The 21,994-nt window shown below is 40.9% G+C and overlaps 2 protein-coding genes across 9 annotated transcripts in view; one reads left to right on the top strand and one right to left on the bottom strand.

Moving 5' to 3' along the window:
• The first annotated feature begins 3,974 nt into the window (after window positions 1–3,974).
• Window positions 3,975–17,158, top strand: PMPCB (peptidase, mitochondrial processing subunit beta). 6 transcript variants are annotated; one of them, XM_032107507.1, is made up of 13 exons: window positions 3,975–4,066; window positions 10,496–10,636; window positions 10,915–11,001; window positions 11,461–11,590; window positions 11,969–12,167; window positions 12,838–12,917; window positions 13,476–13,588; window positions 14,201–14,344; window positions 14,832–14,995; window positions 16,275–16,360; window positions 16,435–16,523; window positions 16,748–16,823; window positions 16,913–17,158. In XM_032107507.1, exons 1-13 carry the CDS (start codon window positions 4,001–4,003, stop codon window positions 16,975–16,977), a joined length of 1,440 nt encoding a protein of 479 aa, XP_031963398.1. In that variant the 5' UTR covers window positions 3,975–4,000; the 3' UTR covers window positions 16,978–17,158. The 6 variants fall into 6 exon arrangements, with proteins under 6 accessions (XP_031963398.1, XP_031963397.1, XP_031963399.1 ...); XM_032107504.1 differs by lacking the exon at window positions 3,975–4,066 and adding an exon at window positions 8,989–9,111; XM_032107505.1 differs by lacking the exon at window positions 3,975–4,066 and adding an exon at window positions 8,990–9,111 and having other exon boundaries at window positions 14,835–14,995.
• Window positions 17,157–21,994, bottom strand: part of DNAJC2 (DnaJ heat shock protein family (Hsp40) member C2) — a 16,236-nt gene continuing 11,398 nt past the window's right edge. For 2 of the 3 annotated variants that reach the window (XM_032107500.1, XM_032107502.1), the window contains exons 13-16: window positions 20,617–20,801; window positions 19,277–19,377; window positions 18,198–18,305; window positions 17,300–17,927 (exon numbers count right to left, since the gene is read on the bottom strand). In XM_032107500.1, the coding sequence (XP_031963391.1) occupies window positions 17,599–17,927; window positions 18,198–18,305; window positions 19,277–19,377; window positions 20,617–20,801 (723 nt within the window). In that variant the 3' untranslated portion in view covers window positions 17,300–17,598. Of the gene's footprint in view, window positions 17,278–17,299; window positions 17,928–18,197; window positions 18,306–19,276; window positions 19,378–20,616; window positions 20,802–21,994 lie in introns of those variants that run through there. The other variant, XM_032107501.1, reaches the window with a different exon arrangement.

Raw genomic sequence — 21,994 nt, 5'->3', positions numbered from 1 at the left:
TGGACAACCAATTCCATGGCTTGACTGACACATGAAAATATTTTCCCTTAAATCTAGCTTGTACCTCTCACATTTCAATTTATGCCTATTATCTGTCACTCTCTCACCATACAGCAATCTTGAGAAGTCTGGCTCCATTTTCTTGATAACCTCCTCTTGGCTATTGTGTAGATGTTTAAGAGTACTTATTATTACTGTTGTTGTTGTTATTATTATTATTACTTGCAAAAAGGCAAATAACTACATGTCCTGAATTCCTGAGTTTTGGATTCTTCCTTTTTTCCATTTGTATGCTTGACCATTCCTATTTAACTTACATGTTCCTTATTTAGAGAGCGAATGAAGCATTCCTTAGTGGAGTACTAGTAGAGAATAGTTACAGGTTTTAACAGGCTGACACAATTTAGATAATTTAATTTATTTAAGTTGTATTTATCTGTTTTTTTCCCTTTTCTATCTGGAAGCCTTATTCTAGTCTCTAACTTACAAATCAAAGCAAGCCATCCCACCCAAGCATTTGCAGAAGCCAAGGCAAGGAGGAAAAAAAAGAGACATCAGGAAACACTTTTTTTACCAAGAGAGTGGGCAAATGCTGGAACAGGCTTCCTAGAGAGGTGGTCAGTCCCCAAGCATAACAGTGTTTAAGGGGCATTTGGACAATGCCCTTAATAACACACTTTAACTTTCATTCAGCCCTGAATGCGTCAGGCATTGTCGGCCCCTTCCAACTGAAATATTCCATTCCATTCCATTCCATTCCATTCCATTCCATTCCATTCCATTCCATTCCATTCCATTCCATGTTCTGATTGTGAATGTCAGCCACCATTACATGGAAGTCAAGTCACCTCTTTAAAGGCAAGTAATTTGAATTAAATTGGAGGTCTCACTGACTGTGCTAAAGTTTGATTTGGGACTTTAGAGTCTATGCCTGTAAAGATCAGATAGCAAATCTCAACTATGCACATAGTTCCTGGAACTTCACTGTAGACTGTCTAGATGTGTTGTTTATTCAAATATACATGATTGGGGATAGAATCATAGAATGGTTTGGGTTGGAAGGGACCCTAAAGGTCATCTGGTTCCAACCCTCCTGCCAGGAGTGGGCACACACTAGATCAGGTTGCTCAGAGCCCCATCCAGCCTGGTCTCGAACACATACAGGGATGGGGAGTCCACAAGCTCTCTGGGGTAGATTTTATGTAGACACAGAAAGTCAATCCATACATTTCTGAGAAATGCATGAGGACTTTATATGGATGAAATAAAAATTGAAATGTAAATGCCACATATTTTTTCATTTATTTATCCACAGGCTACTGCAAATTTTGGAAAACAGTAGAGCAGAATAGTTCCAAGCTTTGGGGTGTTTAGAGTTTCTCAGTAAATCTTTTATGACCAAATTATATGTATAATTATACTAAAAATTACTCTTGGTGCTTAACTTATAATTCTAAAAGAAAAGATTGAGAAGTAGATCCTTTCACTGGTAGAAAGCCAAGGCTAGAAAATACAGGTTATCATAGTGGCAAAAAAAAAGGTGGAAAAGACAAGAGGAATGGCTGTGAAATTTGTGCACTATGCAGCTGGCAGTAAGCTCTGAAGCCTTCTGGGTTTACTTTTTATTGGGAAAAATGTTTCAGGATAAAATAAATACATTACATAATACAAAAGTAGATCTGCCAGCATTAATAGACCAGCAGGATGACTGACAGGCACAGTCAGAAACACATGAGATTATGGCTAATGCTCGAATTAGTGCAACCCCTATGCATTACTATCAATGCAGTAACTGCAAGCAGCTAGAGAGTAACTGCCCATCCCCTAATTCTGTTGGATCTACTTAGCAGTAATGACTTGGATTCCTATTCCAGACCTTATTTTGTTTGACATGCTATAGCTCATCTGCTATGAAGACCATGTCGTATTTGAAAATGCCTCTTAGGGGGATCTCGTAAGCCTCTCATATTAACCCAGTTCTCACATACTTAGTTAAATGCGATTTTCAAATTAAAAAAAAAAAAAATCTATTTCAGAGGCACACAGGTACTCTCAAGCCTCACAGTCAGCATCTGAAGTTCCAAAGGCAAACGTGGAAGCAAATGTATTTAAGGTATACTGGATCTCTGTGCCAATTCGTTTGTCTTCTAAAGCAACTCATTAACACGCGTGCAGTGAAATTCTCGCATTGCAATCCTAGTGATTTTCTGAGCATAAGAAGCTGGAGTTGCATGGCTTTCGTGAGGGAGAGCATCACAATGCACATCAGCTACAGAGAAAACCTGTGCATGCACAGTGTCTGGATTCAGTAGATGTTTGGAAGCTTTCTTGGAATTACTGCACTGCACTAGCTGCCAAACATCTGGAAGTCTGTAAAAAAATGTAGAAAAGTGGTAGGGAAGAAAAAGACCAGCAAAAGCAGCTGTCTCTCACAAAAAAAAATGCTAGTCTGCCATTCTGGGCTATAATAGGATTTGAGAAAGGCATCAAAACATAGAGCACAGTGGGTTTAAGAAGCTTCAGAAACTGTTTTTCTTCAGAGGACTGTAAAAAAGGCCAGTAAATCAGAAATCAGTCTGAAAAAATGATATTTAGTGAAATACGTGACTAAGCAATGCAATCAGATCATTAACTTGAAATTTGAAAGTTTGACTATCAACTCTAGCAAGTTAGCTGCTTACCTGAGCAGAAATATCTGACCAATGATAGTCCACATTTCCAAACTTCTGACAGTTTCTCAGGTTATAAAATCCCCAACTTTCTCTTTCCCAACCATCTGTCAACACTCCTAGCTTCTCCCTTGATAACTTCTACAGTGTGGTTGTTCATCACATTAAAATCAGCACAAAATCCAGTTGCTACACAGTCTTGAACCTTGAATATGTGCACGCATAAAAAAATAAACGTCTTGTAATACAAAATAAATAACTCAAGGAGTACTCATGTGATTACTGTATTTATATTTAATTAATGGCAAGCACTCAGTATTTAAAATTATGTGAAGATGCTGCAAAATTTCCAGCCTCCTACATTAAAATGCTGTAGGCCCTTACAGAATATAAGTTCAACTTGTTGTGCCCTTGAGAAAATGCATTTATAGTCTGTATAATATCCTCTAATAATATATTAAAATATATGGATCTGATATTTAGATAAGGGATATTTAGATACATGCCATGAGCTCATAGCCTGAAGCTCAGGATAAGGTTTGTTTTGCCTGAAGGTAGCTAGCTGCCTTCAGTTGGGTGTTTGTCTGCTGAACTAGTAATTCATTCCTTTACAATCAGTGGGAGAGGGAAGTACCATGAGGAGACGTTTCTAAATAACTATCCTAAGAGAGGTGTCCAGAGTGCAAAGGATAACCCATAAGTCGAGGTGCCTGTATCCCTCCACTGACTATTGAAAGAGTGCAGAGAAGTAGTTTTATACAGCTGAGGGGTGATGAGTGATACAAATTTTGTACATGAGCACAAAGGAGGCCCTATAGCACAGAGATGGGTCGGGACACAAATTTGGCCAGTCTGTAGTAGTGTGATGAACCCTGAGAGTCTACAACATGATGGCAATCAATGCAGGCTAGGAAATCAACCAGGAGGCTGGACAGAGCTGTAGAGCAAAAAGCTCATATACGTTGTTTCCACAGTTAGAGTGCAACAGGGAAGCCTGGCAGCTAAACAAAACCTGCCCTGGATCAATGACTATTTTGGGGAAGTCTGGAATCACACTGTATTAATATCAGTATAAAACTACATGGTCTGTAGTTTGTGTTGGCTAACTTAAGCATTAGTAAGATAATAGGGATTAAAGAGTGAGAAAACAGGGTTTAAGAGAGGAAATAAAAGAGAAAACTCAGTTATCTGGATGTTACAATAGCACGTAACTGTACATTTGCTGTATTATAAACTGCGATGAGTAGCATTAGCAGCATTTTTGGCTAATGGAAAATCTACTTTCCTTCCACAGATTGTTGAAAAATGCTCACAGCATTGCTACCTGAACAATGCGGAACAGAGGAGGAATGAATCAGAGAATCCAGGAATGGTGGCTGTCTTGGCTGCCTGAACAGGTGCCTAATTCTAATCTTTTCAGTAACTGCATTGGTTTCAGTTTTCACTGTGTTAATTTCGATTTGATTATACCAGAGATTCAGGTGACTTCTTAATTATTTTCTGGAGAAAATATTCGCTGAAGTGACCTTTTCTTAAAATGAGAAAAAGATTGAAATAAATGTTGGAGTTTCCAGAACTCATTTACTATTGAATCAGAATAATGCCCTAAACCAAGAAACCTGTGTGTGGTTATAGTCACAGGGAAGGATGCAAATGACACTTGAGTACAATGCCAACAAAAACAACAAAAAAGGACTGATCCTTATTCTGCAGTGAGTCTGCTAAAGGGCATAGACAAACCTATCTGTTTAGCTAAATCAGATGAATTTACCCACAGGAATTTCTTGTTGGGTTACTGCATCAGGCAGAATCATTTGTTTGGCATGTTATTCTTGAAAAATTGTTATGAGATATCCAAACTTCTTCCATTTACCTTTCTGATAAAAGCCCTCAGCTGTCAGATAGTGGGCTGTCTGGTACTTACCGACTTATTTCAGTGCATAAATACTTATGAGGAAAAAAAAGAGCTGCATGCAGACAGAATACTGTAATATTCCCTGAAGAAAGCTTTTAATCAACAGCTTCAAAAGAGTGCTCTGTTAATGAGCAACTGAAATGTTATAAATTCAGCCAGCTATGTTTAATTTAGACAGTCTTCCTTGCAGCTTGAGAGTACAAAAGACCAGTGTCAGTGGCCTGTAGGCCTTTGCAGTTACTGCCCAGTGGTTAACCATGGGAAAGAAAAGCTATTGCAATTTAATTAGCTGAAGGATAACTTCTAGGTAATACTGACAAAAATAATCAGCTAGATGCCAGTGAACTGCTAGCATGAAAATCAGGCAACATAATGTCTGTAAAGTTTGATTTGTATTCTCAAAACAGCTCTATTCACAAAAAAACCCCTCCACCCCACTCCTCTACAAAATAATGTATTGTTTCTCAAGCCCATGTTTTTAGGCTCGTTTGAATTCTGCTTGCTTGGCTGAAATCAAGCCAATTCCTGGCAGCTGGATTTCAGCATATTCATTAAAGGCAATACTGTATCATTGCTTTAAAAAGATAGTAGATTGTAAATAAACAGTGAACACGAGCACTCTACAAAAAGCTAACACAGCATTAAGCAGTAGTTTAGCCAAAGGCAATTTCAATTGTTAATGTTTACTGTGTGCTGGTTTCAGCAATTCTGAAGGTCTTTTTCCTGAGCAGTGCTGTTCTAATGCTTAGTTCCTGTGCCCTCTTGTTCTAGGGTTGGATCAGCTTGTAACTGAGGATAGTTCTTCCCAACTACTTCTGTAGTAAGCTGATCATGATAGTGTGTCTTGCTGATATGAACTTTATCCTTATTTCAGAAGAAATACTTTATATATACAATTGAAAGAATACCCTTTCAAGATCATGCTTTCTTTGCTCATATCAAGATTGTCATCCTAGTTCAGAGTTACAGAAGTGTTGGTTTCACAGTGTTGTGTTCAAGCCCCTGTGCTGACATATTGCTAAACAAGCATCAGGTATGCATAAACAGATTTCTCATTCTCTCTGCTACCACATGGAATTATTTTTTAAAGTAGAAATATTACTCTAGAAGCATCAAGCTAGGTCTATGAGTGCTGGCACCAGCACCAGCTGGATCTTTTTTCATATAGGGTAGTGTAGAGTCTTTCCCATGTGTAAGCTGAAAATGCAGCACCTCCTCAGCTGGTGGATCCTGGAATGGCCTTTTCTTTGAGATGCCTGTGTCATTTGGTTGATGTCGTACAGCAATGAACATGGAAACATTATTTCCTCAGAAAACCAACTGGAATTGTATAATTCAGACTGTGCATTATTACTCGTTTCAGTGGAGTTCCTGACAAATTTTAAGCTTAAAAACTGAAAGTGCCATTTGGTTGTTTCCCAGGCACCTCTTTAGGAGGGATGCTAATCTAAAATAGCTACTTAGTGTGAAATACAAAGCTTCCCATACTTAAGGTGAAATCTGGAATCTGGATTTGAAGGAACCAGATTTTCATCCTGAGACTCTCACCTATATCATCCACTCATTTCACAAGGCTCTGTGGCATCTTGAAATTGGCAGGCAACTGCTTATCTATCATGCTGATGGCAAGGACATAATTCATATAGAATTTCCTTCTTTTAGTCTTGGCCCTTCTGTTCCATTGTTGCTTGAGACTGGACACATAAGAACTATGAACAAAGGTCTAATTTTCTCCATCTGGAAGTCACAGATTATACTGTTTACCTAAACCCAAGGGATATTGTGAGCATTCCTTGTTATAATAGCCCATTTCAAAATAGTCACACTGTAGGAAAAAAAAAAAAAAGTTAAAACCATTTGCAAAGTAGTGTTTTGTAAAAGTTTAGTGGTGAATATTTACCTATTCAGCTTCTACTGTTAGAACATCAGTATTTGTTTTATTTTATTGCATTTTTAGCTGGTTAATAAGATTTCTTAATTTAAAGTTGCATCTCTCTAATGACCTTTGCTGGATGCTAAATTTTAGATTGCATTTACATATGAGACACTCCTATTTTGTTAAGTAGGAGACATCATGGGGATAATCAGTTTATCTTAAGCTGTAATTCTATGTCTAGCGAGGATTCAAATTTCTAGGATGGCTAATGGTTTAGTGAAGTCTGCTAAAACATCTTTGAGATAAATCCCAGCATAATGAGATCAGTTAGATCTAGCTGTAAAATGGAACAGAAGCTTAATTTTCAGTTGCACAGTTTGGTGCTTTGCTTTTTTTCCTTTACAACTTGACAGAGCTCTATCTGAAATTTTAAAAATGCTGGAACTGGATGGATCTTTTGAATGTGCATGAAATAAATGGGAGAAACTAAACAAAACAAAAAAAGAAGTAGCTAGTTTCATGTAAGGTTAGATTTTCCATTCCATGGAAACTAATTTGACTCCAATGTAAATTCTCTAGTGCAAGGATGTGCATGCTTTGCAGCTACAAGATCCTTCTTACATAGGGTGTATGTGGGCACTAATATAGTACAGGCAGCAAAGTAACAGTAACAATTTCAATAAGAGGTCTACAGTTCCATTTGTGGTCAGGGCATCATTGTCAAATTAGGAAGCATCTGGTTTCTTGGCATTTAGGTTTATATTTTAACCTGTGTGTTAACAACAGTATCACTTTCATTTTTAATTGTATGCAGTATGTCATGCTTTGGGGTTTTACTATTTTTATGCAATTACAGTCCTTGTGACAGAAACTGGGCAAGCCCAGCTGCAGCACTAAAGCTGCTGTTAAAGCACAGAGCTTATGAATTGGCAGTGCAACTGTTTTAGGGCAGTTGGTGCAATTTCATTCTGAACTGCCAAGGAAGTAAGAATTTGCCTACACCCACAAAATACTCCCCAAAAGCTATACATTTAAAATAAAGTGGATTTTTCTGAAATTGGTCCATATTTTGGAGTCTGACAAGCTAAATCACAGAGCCTTCTCACACTTCAGCATCTGAGCCAGCTCGGGAACTACCAATAAACCCCAGTGTCCTTTAAGAGTCACAGTAGTGACTGTAATCTGCATGTGACAGATGACATTTCAGGGGGAAGGAAGCAACATTTCTGACAGTTCTTGTGAATCATCTCTGACTAACGGGACCTTGGCAGTTACAGGAGACAGTTCACCCTGAGCAGAAGCATCCTCTGTTCCCACCATTTTCAACCTCTTCCTTCTGATCTTGTGCTAAGTGCCCAGTTTTCTCCTTCTTTTTAGAGCAGGGCAAGAGGGGTTTGTAGCATCTGTACAGAGACAGAGGGTGTCAGAAGTACTGTGCTCAGTCTGAGGTAGAGGGGCATTCAGGGTTAGGAAAATGGTACCTAAAACAGTGCTTTCCCCAGCATAAGTAGTACAGATTTCTTTTTTAAAGTAGTATTTTGGTTTTTTGCGTTGTGTCACTTTACACACTGTGGGACAAATAATAGAATTTTACCCTGGTTTTTGTTCATTCTTGAGATAATGCTTGATTAGCCAAATGAAAAGTTCCTAAAAAATGTAAAAATTTTAACCAGGAAGTCAAAACTGAGCACTGCTTCTTGCATGTCTGTACCTACTTCTCTATAGCCATACATTCCAAACGTGCTCAGGAACAGTCTTTGGCACTGAAATGAGGTTGCTTCCACTGGTACACTCCAGAACTTTTCCCAGCCCAAATTTGGCTCTTGTCAAGTAGCATTCCCACAGGCCCTTCCCAGCCCCTGGCAGCTGGAAGGGACCATTCCCAGCAGTTTGGAGCCATATGTATGGAGCTGAGGTAGTTCACCAGTGCTGGCACAGGCTCGGCGGAGCGCTGAACTTACTGCTGTGGATGAAGCCGTCCTATCCATAACAAGTGTTTCAGCTCCGTTGCATACACTTTTCAGAAGACTCCAGGTTATCCCAGCCTCGGGATTTCCCCCGTCAGAGCGGGTCTGTCCTGCACGAAGCGCAGCGCCCGCACCCAGCCCTGCCGAAAGAGCAGCTGGAGAAGCCGCAGCGAGCAGTGGTGTACCCACAGCACCTCCCGGAGCAGCCGAAAGGCAGCGCGTTGTGTGTACTGAGCCGGGCCATAATGGATATCGCAAGGAAAATGGCTTTCCTGAACTGTGCTGCTCTGGGCCAGTGAGGAGAGCGGACCATCAAACCAAGCCCCAAGCCTGCCAGAGCTCAAGGAGCGTTTGGACAACGCCCTCAGATATATGGCGGGCTTGTCCTGTGCAGGGCAGAAGTTGGACTCGATGATCCCTGTGCGTCCCTTCCAACCCAGGCCATTCCCCGATTCTCACCCCCCCCCCCGCCCCGGGCCGTTGCAACGGCGTTTGCGCTGCCCCACGCGCCCCCCGGCGGGGGCGGATGGAACTGACCCGCGCCTGCGCGGCCCCCGAGGACGCCCGCCCCGCCCCGCCCACCACAGCGTCGAGATGGCGGCGTCTGCAGCGCGCTCAGCGGCCGGGCGGTTTCTCCTGCCCTGGTCTGCCCGCCTGGTGCGAGCGCCCGGCGCGGCGGAGCGGGTGAGGCGGCGGGGCCGGGAGCGGAGTGGAGGGAGGCGCGGGGGGCGCAGTAGCTCCGAGCGCCGGTGCCTGGGCTGCCGCTGAGGGGACGCGAGGAGTTGGAGGCCGTGGGGCGTGGTGCACGCTGGGAGTTGTAGTCGCGGCGGCGGCGCGGTGCATGGCGGGAGGTGTAGTAAGTGATTAGTTGGCACTGGTCCGGGGCTCCTCAGTGTGAGGAGGATGTTGGTGAACTGGAGATGTTCAGCAGAGATGAACTGGGCTGGGACATGTGCCGTGCGAGGAGAGGCTGAGAGTCCGGACCTCGTTCAGGCTGGAGAAGACATGGCTTCTGCTGGACCTGTGGAGGAGCTGTGAGAAGTACCTGAGCCAGCACCTAGGAGAAGGTTGTCAGGAAGATAAAACTAGGCCTGTCACAGAGGGGCACGGTGGCAGAATGAGAGATAATGGGCGTAAGTTGAAACAAGAGAGGAAAAACTGAATATGTGGCAGTCTAAGCAGTGGAGCAGGCTGCTCACAGAGCTGTGAAGTTGCAGCTACCTTGGGAGATTGTCAGTACGCAAATGCAAAAAGTCGTGAGCAGAATGGTCTGACCAAGCTGATCCTGCTTGGAGCAGGAAGTTGGACCAGAGACCTCCAGAGGTCCCTTCAAACTTGAATTGTGCTGTGATTCTGAAATGAGTGAGTTTTGAGAGATCTAACTTATTTTAGGAGGAGAGTGGGTGAGAGCTGGATTTTGTACTTTCGTGTTTAGTGTATTTATATGGGGAGAGAAATCTTTGTTTATTTGAAACATTTGAAATAACAGTTTTTGAGATAGCTGTTTGCTTGAAGTATGCGTTTGGGATACATATTTGCATTTCTTGTTATTGAAAAACTGCAGTAAACTTCCCTTCTTTTCTACCCCGCTCTCATTTAACATGCTTTAGCTGCCACATGATTGTTTAAAACCGGCAATTTCTGCTGCTCTGATCAATGGGTGATGGATTTGCAGTCCTGACACCGGCCCTTGGGCTATATCTCGCTTCACCTTAGAAAGCAGCTACCCAGGAGAATTCCAGATGGTAAAGGTCCTGCAGGCTCTTGCTGGCAGAAGTGGGAAACAAGTGTGTCTGGCTGATGAGAGTAACAGCTTCTATGTCAGATTGGAGGGCAGCAGATGCATCTCCTCACTTGTAGTTACCTTCAGGGTTTGTTTCAGATTCAGGGTACTGCTTCCTTGATGTGAAGTAGTGGTGAATAGTAGTCCTGAATTCTTTTCCTTATAAATGCATGCTTCAAGAAAGACCCACAAACTTAATGCTGAAGTTCAGCAATACATTTTTCAGAAAAGCATCTATGGATATAACTAAACAATCTGAGGGTGACTGATGATTTTCCTTTCCAGTGTGTGCATGTTGGAACAAGGAAGCTCAGAGTTTCCAAAGCAGCAACAGAAGTAATCTTAAATGTCCCTGAAACTAGGGTGAGTCCTTTGGAAAATGGCTTGCAAGTAGCTTCTGAAGACTCTGGACTCTCAACATGCACAGTAAGTAGCTTACAAAAGGAACGTTTTTTTGTATCTGTTCCCATGTGTTCATTTCCTCGTGGAACTAAATTGCATTTGCATTTCAATATTTATTAACAACTGTTTGTAGAACTTAAGCTAGGACATAGAAGTCTTAATGCTTTTGTAGATTTGTAATTAAATTTTCTGTGAAGATCAAAATTTCCTTTTCCTTGAAAACCTGCTCTGTTTAAGTAAAAAGCCATAGCAAAGCTGTTAGCTGGTAAAATGACTTTTTTTTTTTTTTTTCCTTCATTGAGGTTGGTCTTTGGATTGATGCTGGAAGCAGGTATGAAAATGAGAAGAACAATGGAACTGCTCACTTTCTTGAGCATATGGCTTTCAAGGTGAGTATGAATATTGATGTAGAAGTTTACAATGGATTTTTAAGTTATTTGTCTTTAAAGATCAATGATAAAAACTTTGTCAGAATTGTATAAATAAATTTAAATGAGAAAAATAATATGGACAACTAAGACTTTGGTTTCCATTAGAAAATGAAGCTAAAGTCCTAGTTCTGTGTAACTGTTACACAGCTATGGATTACACAGATCCAGTTTTTAACTCACTTTTACCTTCTTAAAATAGTCTTAGAAGACACACAGTCACCCTTTTGCCAGGTTTTTATTTTCATTTGGGAGCATAGTAGGATTTATATCTGACTTTCAAGCTTGGAGAGATTAGTATGCCAGTTTTATTTCCAGAGCACATTTTCTTTCTCTTGATGGTGACTTTTCCAGACAAGTAGTAATGATGAGTAAATGAATTGAAGGGTGTAATGTGATTTTCTTATTGTTCTATTTCAGGGAACGAAAAAGAGATCTCAGTTAGACCTTGAACTAGAGATTGAGAACATGGGGGCTCATCTGAACGCATACACGTCCAGGGAACAAACTGTGTATTATGCAAAAGCTTTTTCGAAAGATTTACCAAGAGGTAATTGCTCTCATTCATCAGAAAAGCTGCAAAGAACAATGTGCTTGTCCAGCTTCCAGTGAGATGACACAGAATGATGCTTTTGCAGTGTTACAGTCCCTTCCTTGCTGGGTGAAAAGTCCGTTCTTGAACTTCACAAGAATGCGTGAATGCAGATTTGGAAAGGAGCCGCCAGGGAAGCTGATATTTGAAACATTTTTCTCTTCAGAGTCCCAAAATAAGATACCTTTTGGACTTCTCCCTTCCTGCAGAGCAAATGTTTTGTCCCCTTGCTGGTCTTATTAGCACTTGTTCTTTGGGGTGGGTTTCACTTTTGGAACCAGATTTGTTTGGTAGTCTGAAAATACTCTTTTCATTTCCATCTCTGTTTGCAATTAGCTGTGGAAATTCTTGCTGACATAATTCAGAACAGTACCCTGGGAGAGGCAGAGATTGAGCGTGAGCGAGGAGTTATACTTCGAGAGATGCAAGAGGTTGAAACCAATTTGCAAGAAGTTGTCTTTGATTACCTTCATGCCACAGCCTACCAGAATACAGCCCTAGGACGGACAATTTTAGGACCCACTGAAAATATCAAGTATGTCCAAAAATATGTGTGTCTTTAATTGTGTGGTAACTTATATGTTGAAAAAGACTTACCTGAAAATGTAGGGAACAGTGTCAGATTTCATTTTTATGCTGAAAGGCAGCTGAAATTGCACTGCATATCACTGTAAGAAGAACCCCTGTATTGCTTTAGTTCCCCTGTATACAGGCATCAAAGGGTATTTGAACTTCAGATGTCCTCTGCATGACTTCGGGGTTTTTTTGCCGTATTTTTCTCCTGTTTCTTAAAAGTGCATCTGACACAAAATTGGAAATACTTCTTTTTCCTATAGGTCACATGTTAGGCTTTATTGTAAGCACACGGTGTTTGCATTGCTCTTTCAGCATTTGTTTAGACCAGTACAGGGGACTGCTAAATGTGCTGTTTTCAAAGAAAAGGAGATCATAAGTGCATCCTGTCTCTACCTGACTGAGTTGGAAATCTCACTCCTTCTCAGGAAGCTGGAAGAGCTTTGAAAGGCAAAATGTATCCAGTTCCTATTTCCTTTTTCGGAAGTCACCTGTATTTTAGCTTTCTGCCTCTGTTCTGCACATTGCAGAACTTTTAATTATTTTGATATTGTATTGTTATATACATTTATCTCTCTTTACTGTAGTAAACTTTACTGACACAGTAGTGCTGTCTCCTTTCCTGTTTCTAGATCCATAAATCGTAATGACTTGGTGGAGTACATAACAACACATTACAAAGGACCCAGAATGGTCTTGGCTGCTGCTGGAGGTTAGTATGGGATACTTGCCCTGGATCATGTGAAATGATGCTTGAAACCATGGCCTGGGGCTGTGGGAACAACATGATGAATTACCCATTGTTCAGTAGGTCCTGTTCATTGTTAGTGTTTTGTGCTTTCATACCCTTTGAGCTTTTGCTCCCTTTTCCTCTCAGTAATATTCCAGAACCTTTAAATCTGGAACAAGAAGTGAATTGGAGGCCAAAGTCATTTTTCCATGTGGGCAGGAAAAAAGGATCCTAGAAGGTGTTCAGTGTGAAGAGGGGAATAGCAAGGAATGTGGAGAGAAAGAAGTAACATTGAGGCTTGAAAGAGAGCAAAGAGCTTGATTTGATGTAGTTTTAATGGAAGGCTGTTAAAGAGAACTAAGAAGGGGGAATCATTATGATCTTGCTCCCTATAAAGGGAATGTGTGAAGAATCCAAAAATGGGGTATTAAAGCAGGGGCACAATAAATTACTGCTTGTTTGAGTCCTTAAACTGTGCAGCAATTTAAATTAACTGTTTACTGAGTAACATCACAAAGCATGTGAAATACTTTTGTTCAGGGGTCTCTCATGATGAACTACTTGACCTGGCGAAGTGCCATTTTGGTAACTTGCCATCTGCTCCAGAAGGAGGACTGCCACCCCTGCCGCCTTGTAGCTTCACAGGTAGTGAGGTAAGCTGCTGGGTGGCTTTTTGAGCTGGCCCTTACATCCCCTGACACGTGCAGTCTGGTGAGGAGAGAGGGCTGCTCTGCCACAGACTCAGCACATGAGAAGGTTTCCTGCCCCCAGTGAGGGCAATGGAGTAGCTGCTTTCCAAAGCAATACCTCCCATCCTTTCTTGGACAAGCCTCACTGCCACCATTTTTTATGCTTCACTTCCTGGAAGAATACATTCCTTATCCGTGCTCCTACTTCCCTTTTATCCACTTGGCTACGGTGTTGGAGCATTTCCACTTGTAGAGGATCACTTATATAAAGGATGTGGCAGAGAACTGAGGTATCCATGTTCTATTCCGGTCACTATTCAGATTTTACAAAGTCATCAGGTTTCCTTGCTGGTGGTAAATGACTTGCAATGCCCTCTCTGTGTTTGTTGGCAAAGTAATCTGAAAATGCCCCAGGGGAAACTAGTTAAGGCTGATGTTAAATTAAGCTTCGTATGCTTTAATTATAGTGCATGCTTTGTAATCCAGCTGTAATGGAAAAGTCTGTTTTCTGTTATTTAACTTCCCCTATGCCTGAGCATGTACAGGTTGTACTAGAGCTGTTCTCCTGTGTTCCAGATTCGGATAAGGGATGACAAGATGCCCCTGGCACACCTGGCCATAGCTGTCGAAGCAGCCGGCTGGTCAGACCCTGATACAATCCCACTCATGGTAGCCAATACTCTGATAGGTAACTGGGATCGGTCCTTTGGAGGAGGAGTGGTGAGTGAACCTACAAGCACCGTCCTGCTCTTGATGAGGTTGGCGGGATCTCCCTGACTGGGGTACTGCCAGGACAGAAAAGGGGATCCAGTTGTGAGTCTGAGAGTATTTGTTACACCCAGGATCTAGGAGAATCTTAGGAAGTGGTTCTAAACCACTGAAACAGAGGTGACTGGAGGTTTGCCAGCCCTCATGGAAAGTAGGATGTTTTATACCTGTACGTCATCAGAACCTGGGGGTATCAGTAATTAACTGTCCCTTTCTTGAACCCAAGTATCTTTATAGTTTTGGCTCAAATCTGGGCTGTTATTTTGAAATGTGGTATTACATACAAAGAAAGAAACCGTTGAAATGAACAGCTGATAATTTACGTTCTAGCTATTACTGCATGTTCTGTCATCATTGAAATGAAAATGGGAAATCATGGAGGTGACTGGTAAGCTTTCAAAAAAACTTCATAAAGCAATATCTTTATCTTTTGCCTCAGCAGAATTTGTCCAGTAAACTTGCCCAGATTGCCTGCCATGGTAACCTGTGTCACAGTTTCCAGTCCTTCAACACCTGCTACACTGACACAGGGCTGTGGGGACTCTATGTGGTCTGTGAGCCATCCACTATTCAGGACATGGTGCACTTTGTTCAGAGAGAATGGTAAGCTACCAACTGTTTCTCTGAAAATACTGTTTTTAGTGGAGGAATACAATTTAAAAGTAAAGTATTTAAAGAGAGTATTTTTCTCTGCTTGGGCTTGCCTGGGAGCAAAAAATGCATCAAATTCTAAACTTTGGCACCCAATGCCAAGTCCCAGCACCCAGTTTTTGGCACCCTTACTTGGAATGAACAGCTTAAAAAGTAGGTTTCGTTCCTTGTACAAGGAAACACAGCAGGGATTTTTTTTGACTGGCAAATGACAGGAGTTACGAAGTCAGACCTTTTAGAATGCTACTCACTCAGTGTACAGTGCCTGTGAGCTGCAAGTGCCACCACTGAAAGAGTAAATATTTGTGCATGAGAATAATGAACCAGACAGTATTAGTAGTTAGTTACCCAGTCTGCAGTTGCTGCAGTTGATGTACCAGGTGCTGGTGTTGGACAGCTGTAGTGAGTACATAGGGAAATGAAGGGTGAGCAGTTACATATGGAATTTTGAAACCTATAATTCTAGACAATATTCATTCATCTAAGGCTTAAATCTGTATTGAAGGATGTCCATAGGTGCAGCTGTAAAGCTTGAACTGCAGATGCTATTAGAAACAGATATATGTTACTTAAGAGCACTGATTTAAAGTGGGTAGAGTTGAAACAAGTCTTGAAAATGAGGAGTTTCTTTAATCACATAAATCACTTCTCATATACCATTATTCTGTGAGATTTCTGTTAAGTCAAGGAGAAAATGTCATCACTTTGACTGTGTGTTTGCTGCAGTTTAGCACCAGGGAAGATACAAACCATTCCTGGGACAAGAATTTAGTGTTAAGATATTTAATGCATCCTCGTCCTCACAAAATGTTCCGTAGGCAGTGTGGCAAATCATAATCTCACCAGGAGAGGAGCCAGGAAGTAATGGATTGCCTTCTGGCTAATTACCTCTTATCTAGTTGCTTGGCTCCTACTTTTTTAGCAACATCCATTCTCAAGATAACAAGTACAGACTACACTTGTCTCAAAATATTCATTTAATAAAATGAAATACAGCTCTTCTAAGAGGAAAATCTTGCTCTTGGGTATATTGCTATGCTTCCAAAACCCCTACTCTTAGGGCTGCTGCTTTGTATCTGTGGCTTGTTTTCCAAGCTGTCTTACCAGCTTTGTCTACAGAAAAGAAGTGCCTGGTAGGTGCAGTAATGCCTGTGCACCTCTTTACCACAGACAATCTTGTGTGCTGCAGACTACCATTACTTAATGCCTCTGGATTTAAACTATTTTTCAGGATAAGACTTTGCACAAGTGTTACAGAAAATGAAGTAGCTCGAGCAAAAAATCTTCTTAAGACTAATATGCTGCTACAACTTGATGGTGAGACTTATGCAAACTTTTTCTTCTTTGTGGAGCTGTAAGCTGATAACTGAAGGATTTTTTCCCCGTTTTAGGGTCCACACCAATCTGTGAAGACATTGGAAGACAAATGCTGTGTTACAAGCGCCGAATCCCAATTCCAGAACTGGAGGCAAGAATTGAAGTAAGTGGCACCCATGTTGCAACTTTTAAAAGGCCATCAAGAAAATTACTTGCTACAGAAAGTAACAATATAGAAGCTGTATTTCTTGTTCAGCCAAGAAAACATTTCCAGCTGAGAAAACTTTCAAGTGTTTTGTTGCCTACTCCCCTGTATTACATAAAATTAAGATCAGAAAGGGTTTTAAAATGGGATTGTTACAAAGATGCCTCTTCTACCCCTTTTAGGCTATTGATGCCCAGACTATTAGAGAAATCTGCACGAAGTACATCTATGATAAGCATCCTGCAGTTGCTGCCGTGGGTATGTGGTATCCCTATCCTCCCATAACCCCTCCAGACCACTTGCTGTGAGTTGAGCATGTGTCATGGCCAACTTTCTTTAACTTCCAGGTCCAATTGAACAACTTCCAGAGTATAGCAAAATCTGCAGTGGCATGTATTGGCTTCGTGAGTAGTAAATAACAAGAACTTCCAGCATATTTTAGCTTTAAAAAAAGCAAAAAAACAACCAAGACCACCCAACAAACCAACTATACCCCTGTTTAAATCTTTGGAGGTGCTTTTGAGAAGATCAAAACTGAGAACCAGCCCCTCCTGTGTGTGTGTGTATAATGAAGAAAGGAATGGAAACATGTACAGTATTTGCATTTTTATTATAAAACAAGGATTGTCAGTAAGAGTCATTTCTTGACTTTAGTAGCATTCATCACTTGTTCTTGAGCAGCTTTCTTTGCCTTGACCATTTCAACGAGTTCCTGAAGAGGTGGGGAAAAAGAAAACTAAACATTTAACTTGTGAACAATGCTGTGGTTTTGAACACTACATATATTTACTGTGAAACATTCTAGTTCTCAACATAATGAGAAATCTACAAAGTTTAATATTGTAGAGCAATTTCTCATAGAAACCAATCAGTTGATGAAAGGTCAATGCTCGTGTACCAGGAACTTTACCTACAGGAGGCTAGGGACAGGACTTCACCATCTGCAAGAGCCTGCTGTCAAATTATAACACAAATTTCCTGAGACAGACTTTCCTTCCCAGCTTCCAGAGCCAGTACTTTCACTGAGGAACATTTAGTCCTTACTGCTCTTTTGGGGTTGAGTTACAAAAAATAAAAAGTTTTCCACAAGGGTCCATAATTTTGCTGGTGTCAGATACTGTCTCTGATAGGCAATGGAAAAGTAAAAGCAAAGGATTCTCTCAAGACCTGGGTAGTGACAGTCCCAGGAGCAGGTGAGGGACCTTACCTTATATCGTTTCATGCAGTCTTTTTTTGACCGGCCTGGAACAGCTGCTGCTATTTTCTCCCATCTTTCAGGAGTATTTACTGGATAAGTCTTCAATGCTTGTTCTAAAAGTTTTTGTTCTTCTGTAGTCCAAGGGGCTGAATCTAGAGGTGATCCTGTTTTTAAATGCAAAAATGACAGCAAGAAAAGATATTTAAAAAAAAAGAGTCTAGAAAATATTGTAAAACCTGTTATAGTTGATTTAAAATCCATGCAGTTTTGGGGTGTATTTGTGTACCAGAAACCCTCAAATCTGGCAACAGAGCGTGGATCACTTAATAGCTATGTAAGTTTGTAAGCAAATGTTGAGTAAGTTGTGGGTTACTTTCTTCCTAAGAGACACAGGGGAGACAAGCACACAAAAAGGGCTCCCTTTTCACCTTTACCTTCAAATCGTTCTGAGGGGGCAGCACTGTCCATCTGAGGCACCACACCATGTTCTTTTTTAAATTTGTCAAATGCTTTCTTGTTTATGTCATCTTTTTGATGAGGGTCTATGAGCAACACACATTAAAGAGAATAATTATTGCAAGAATATTAAAGCCATATATAATAACAACAACATTGTGTAGCAGATTAGTTTACAATAATCACAAAATCAAAAACCCCAATTCCTACTTCCTTTAAAAAGATGGTGAAGAGGTTGGTAGATTTAAAAAAAAAAAATCATTCAGGATCCAATAGATTTTTATCAGTGTCAGATTCTCCAACCCTTATCCTGTTTTATAGTGCTCAGAGGAATACTTGTTCCATATAATCTTAAACCTGAATCTGCAGCTTCAACAAAATCAAGAGGGATTATTTTCTCAAGTAAGGGCTGTGGCACAAAACTCATGTATTGCCCAGGGTATGACGGTGTCAGAGAGGAAAGAACACTGGGAAAATCTAGGTGCTCCCTGTGCCACTATGGGGTTAGTAACGCAGAAATCTCTTGAAAACTTAGTGTGTTTTTTTTTTTTTCCCCTTCTGTTGTGAAATGTATGATTTCCTTGAGACTTTAATCCAGAGCTCTTGAGGCTTCATTTTTTATTTTATTATTAATTTTTGAAGATGAGATGAGCCACATTAATTTAGGTGTCTCATTCTGGTGTTGGATTCCATTAATTCCTTTAAAGTATCTCTAGAGCTTCATCAGTTCCATTTATTTTAGATACCTTTCTTTGTAGGGAGCTTTCCAAAAGGCCCATTTATCTCTCTCTGAGCCCTGCCATTTCATGTGTCCCAGACATCAGAGCATCAGGCTACAGTAAGAGAGTTCCTGAGTTGCTCGTGAGGTGGTGACTTACAAAAGAGCCATAAGGATGAAAACACTGAATCACATAAATGCTCCTCTAAATCTTCCATCTGAACTACCTATCTTTTGGGGATATACAGAGGATTTTCTTAAGAAACACAGCTCCATTCACAGAAAAGTCAGCTGTACAGAGGCAGGCAGACCATTACAAAAATAAGGTAATATAGATACCAAGCTTTTGGAGACTCTTTGCTTTATTGATGACATCTTTTGCTGTTCGTTTTATTCCAGTAGTAGAGTGCAAGTTCATGTAATTGGCAATAACTTCCCACCTAAAGCAAGAACAGAAAGAACAAACCAGCATATTATGTAATACCTTATCTTCATATAAGCTATGGTCAAGCTCCTGTACACATTTTTATCAACTCTGAGCAAGTTCAAACATACTTAAATATGTATAAAATCTCGGAGTAGCTATTCTGGAAAGCTTTCAGTCAGTAAATGAAGAATTCAATCAGCTTGGGTGAACTTCTCCGCTCCCAATACAGAAAAAGGATGGGGTAAACTGTAGGTAAGTGCAAACCTGTAATCCTCAAAATTCTCCTTAGCCACTGCTTTGCTGAATTCCCTAAAGACCTCTGACATTAAATACTGCAGGCTGCACTCAAGGGCTGAGAAGTTACTAACCCTATGTCCACTGCTCCCAAGAAGAATGCCTAAACATCAAGTAAAGGGGTTTAAACAGGAGAGCTGGAACAGCCCTAGCCCCAAGATAATTCCTAGTGGATTGTTAGAAAATGGAAGGCAATATGTACCCCTGGTCAGACAAGAGGATTGTGTGCCTTGAGCACTGACTGCTGAGCTGCAGAAACGGGCACTCGTAACATCTCCATGGAGTATGGCAGCTTTTTTTTTTTTTTTTTTTAAGTAAGCATCCAAATCTTGTAATGGAGGCTTGAAATCTGTGAATCCTAACTGGAAGAAGGCATTTCATTCCTGGGAAAGAAAAGATTTCAGGTGTGCTCCTGTTTTTGATGCTTATCAGTAAGCTGAGTGCCAGTGCTGCTTTCTGTAAATCCCCTTTTCCCCTGCCTCTTCCCTAAAGAAAGCTGGTGCACTTAAATCCTATCTCTGGATATTTTCCTCCTACCATGTAGAGGAGACACCAGCCTCACATTCATTGTGGAGCTCCTGGAAGCAGCTTACACACTTGTGTTCCTACCCAGCTGCACCCCAGTCCCTGGTGTGGTTTTGGTCTCTGCTGAAGGACTGGAGCCTACCCTGGAGTAAGCCCTGTGCAAACAGGCACCTCAGCACCATCCTGGTAATGGACTGAGGCCCAAATCTGGGGGGAGATAAGAAACAGGGCCAGAACTAACTCCAGTGACACATGGAGCATGGTACCAAGGAAATACAAACCACTGGCTGCTTGAGAGTCAAGGAAAAGGAGAATGTTTAGGAAGTTCTTATACTGACAAAGTACTTAGGATGATCTGAAAATGTGTTTTATTATGCTTGTTATTTAATGAAAAATTGTTAGTAGGGCTTTTAGCACCAAACCTGAGAAGTACCTTGAGTTAGTCCCTGCTGGAAAGAGGTTCACAGCTTTAATTAACAACTGTAAATCATCCTCTGGCCAATTTTTGCTTCCCCCTCCACCGCCAGTGGTTGACTTTTCTGAACTCTTTGTTGCTTGGCGCATACGAGCTTCTGCCTCTTCTTTCTCTCTCCTTATTTGTTCATTTATTTCTTCTATCTAAAGATTGTAAATAAGCATTATTTATTTGCTTGCTGAATTACTGTTACATTTTACAGTGACACAACCCCCTCTCTCTGGAACTGCTTTGAACCTTGGATTTTGCTTAGTTTCTGTTCTGTATATGTAAAGAAACAGAGGAGCTTATTTGTTCCATTATTATTTCCCTTCATTTTATTTGTACGTTTGGGCATCCCAGATTAAGAGTTAATGGCAGAAATCCATCACAGGTTCACTAGGAAATTAAATGAACACCCCCAGAATTAAAGAAAAACTTTTCAACCTTGCGTGAAATGTCTAGGCTAACAGTTGACTTAGAGGGGCAGATCCACAAAAGTATTAAGAGCCTCAAGTGCCCAGTGAGGGCAGCTAAACATCCATGTTGGATACACTGATTCTCAAGTCCTCCAGCCTAACTGCTATCTAAGCCTGATTATGTCGGTACAGTCGTAGTAATGGAGAACTTTTAAGTTAGAATTAACTCCAGATTTTAGTTGCTAAGTGTGTATTCAGGGTTAGATGGCCATGTGTAGTTTTTAGCAAGCTAAAAACTACTTAAGTTAACCCACTGCACATCTTTGTGACCTGTAATCACATCTCAAGACTGTGGTGTGGCACACCTTTAATCATCTGCTTCTGAGTGGGCCCAGTCCAATCTTGGCAATATTAGAAGAGCTGTGTGCTTATGCCTGTTGGCAGGATGCCCAAAAGAAAGAGCAAGAAACCTATTTCATAGAGTCTTCCTGGCAAAAGGAAAGTTACCAGATAGGTAATTTTTAGTGGAATAGTTTTAACAGATAGAAAGGGGACTGCCCTGCATTTGGAACACCCTCCTGGAGAATGGAATATTGAATTCAGTCCCTTGTAGAACAAGAGGCATTTCAGTCTTAAATTGTCTGATGAGTAAACCTGGGATGAGGGCAGATCATATTCCCCACCATGGAAAAAAGTTCACAGCTATGAATCCACAGTGGATGACAGAAAGCACCTTATTCTTTCTGCAGGATGTAGGTTCAGCTTTATTAGTTCAAATGGCTTTTCCCCAATGGCAAACATAGGCAGATCCTTGCTGAGTTTTGGTAAATTTTGATTCCACGTGTCTTGCATTTCCCATTCCTTGGTATCCAACCTACCAGCCCTTCCAGTGTCTACAGCCTGCAGCACTTAAGTCCTTTTGTGGATCTATCCCCAAG

This window comes from Corvus moneduloides, chromosome 4, assembly GCF_009650955.1.
Source record: "Corvus moneduloides isolate bCorMon1 chromosome 4, bCorMon1.pri, whole genome shotgun sequence".
Classification (NCBI taxonomy): domain Eukaryota; kingdom Metazoa; phylum Chordata; class Aves; order Passeriformes; family Corvidae; genus Corvus; species Corvus moneduloides.
Note: the sequence above shows the minus strand (reverse complement) of the source record. Positions and strands in the feature narration are given on the sequence as shown.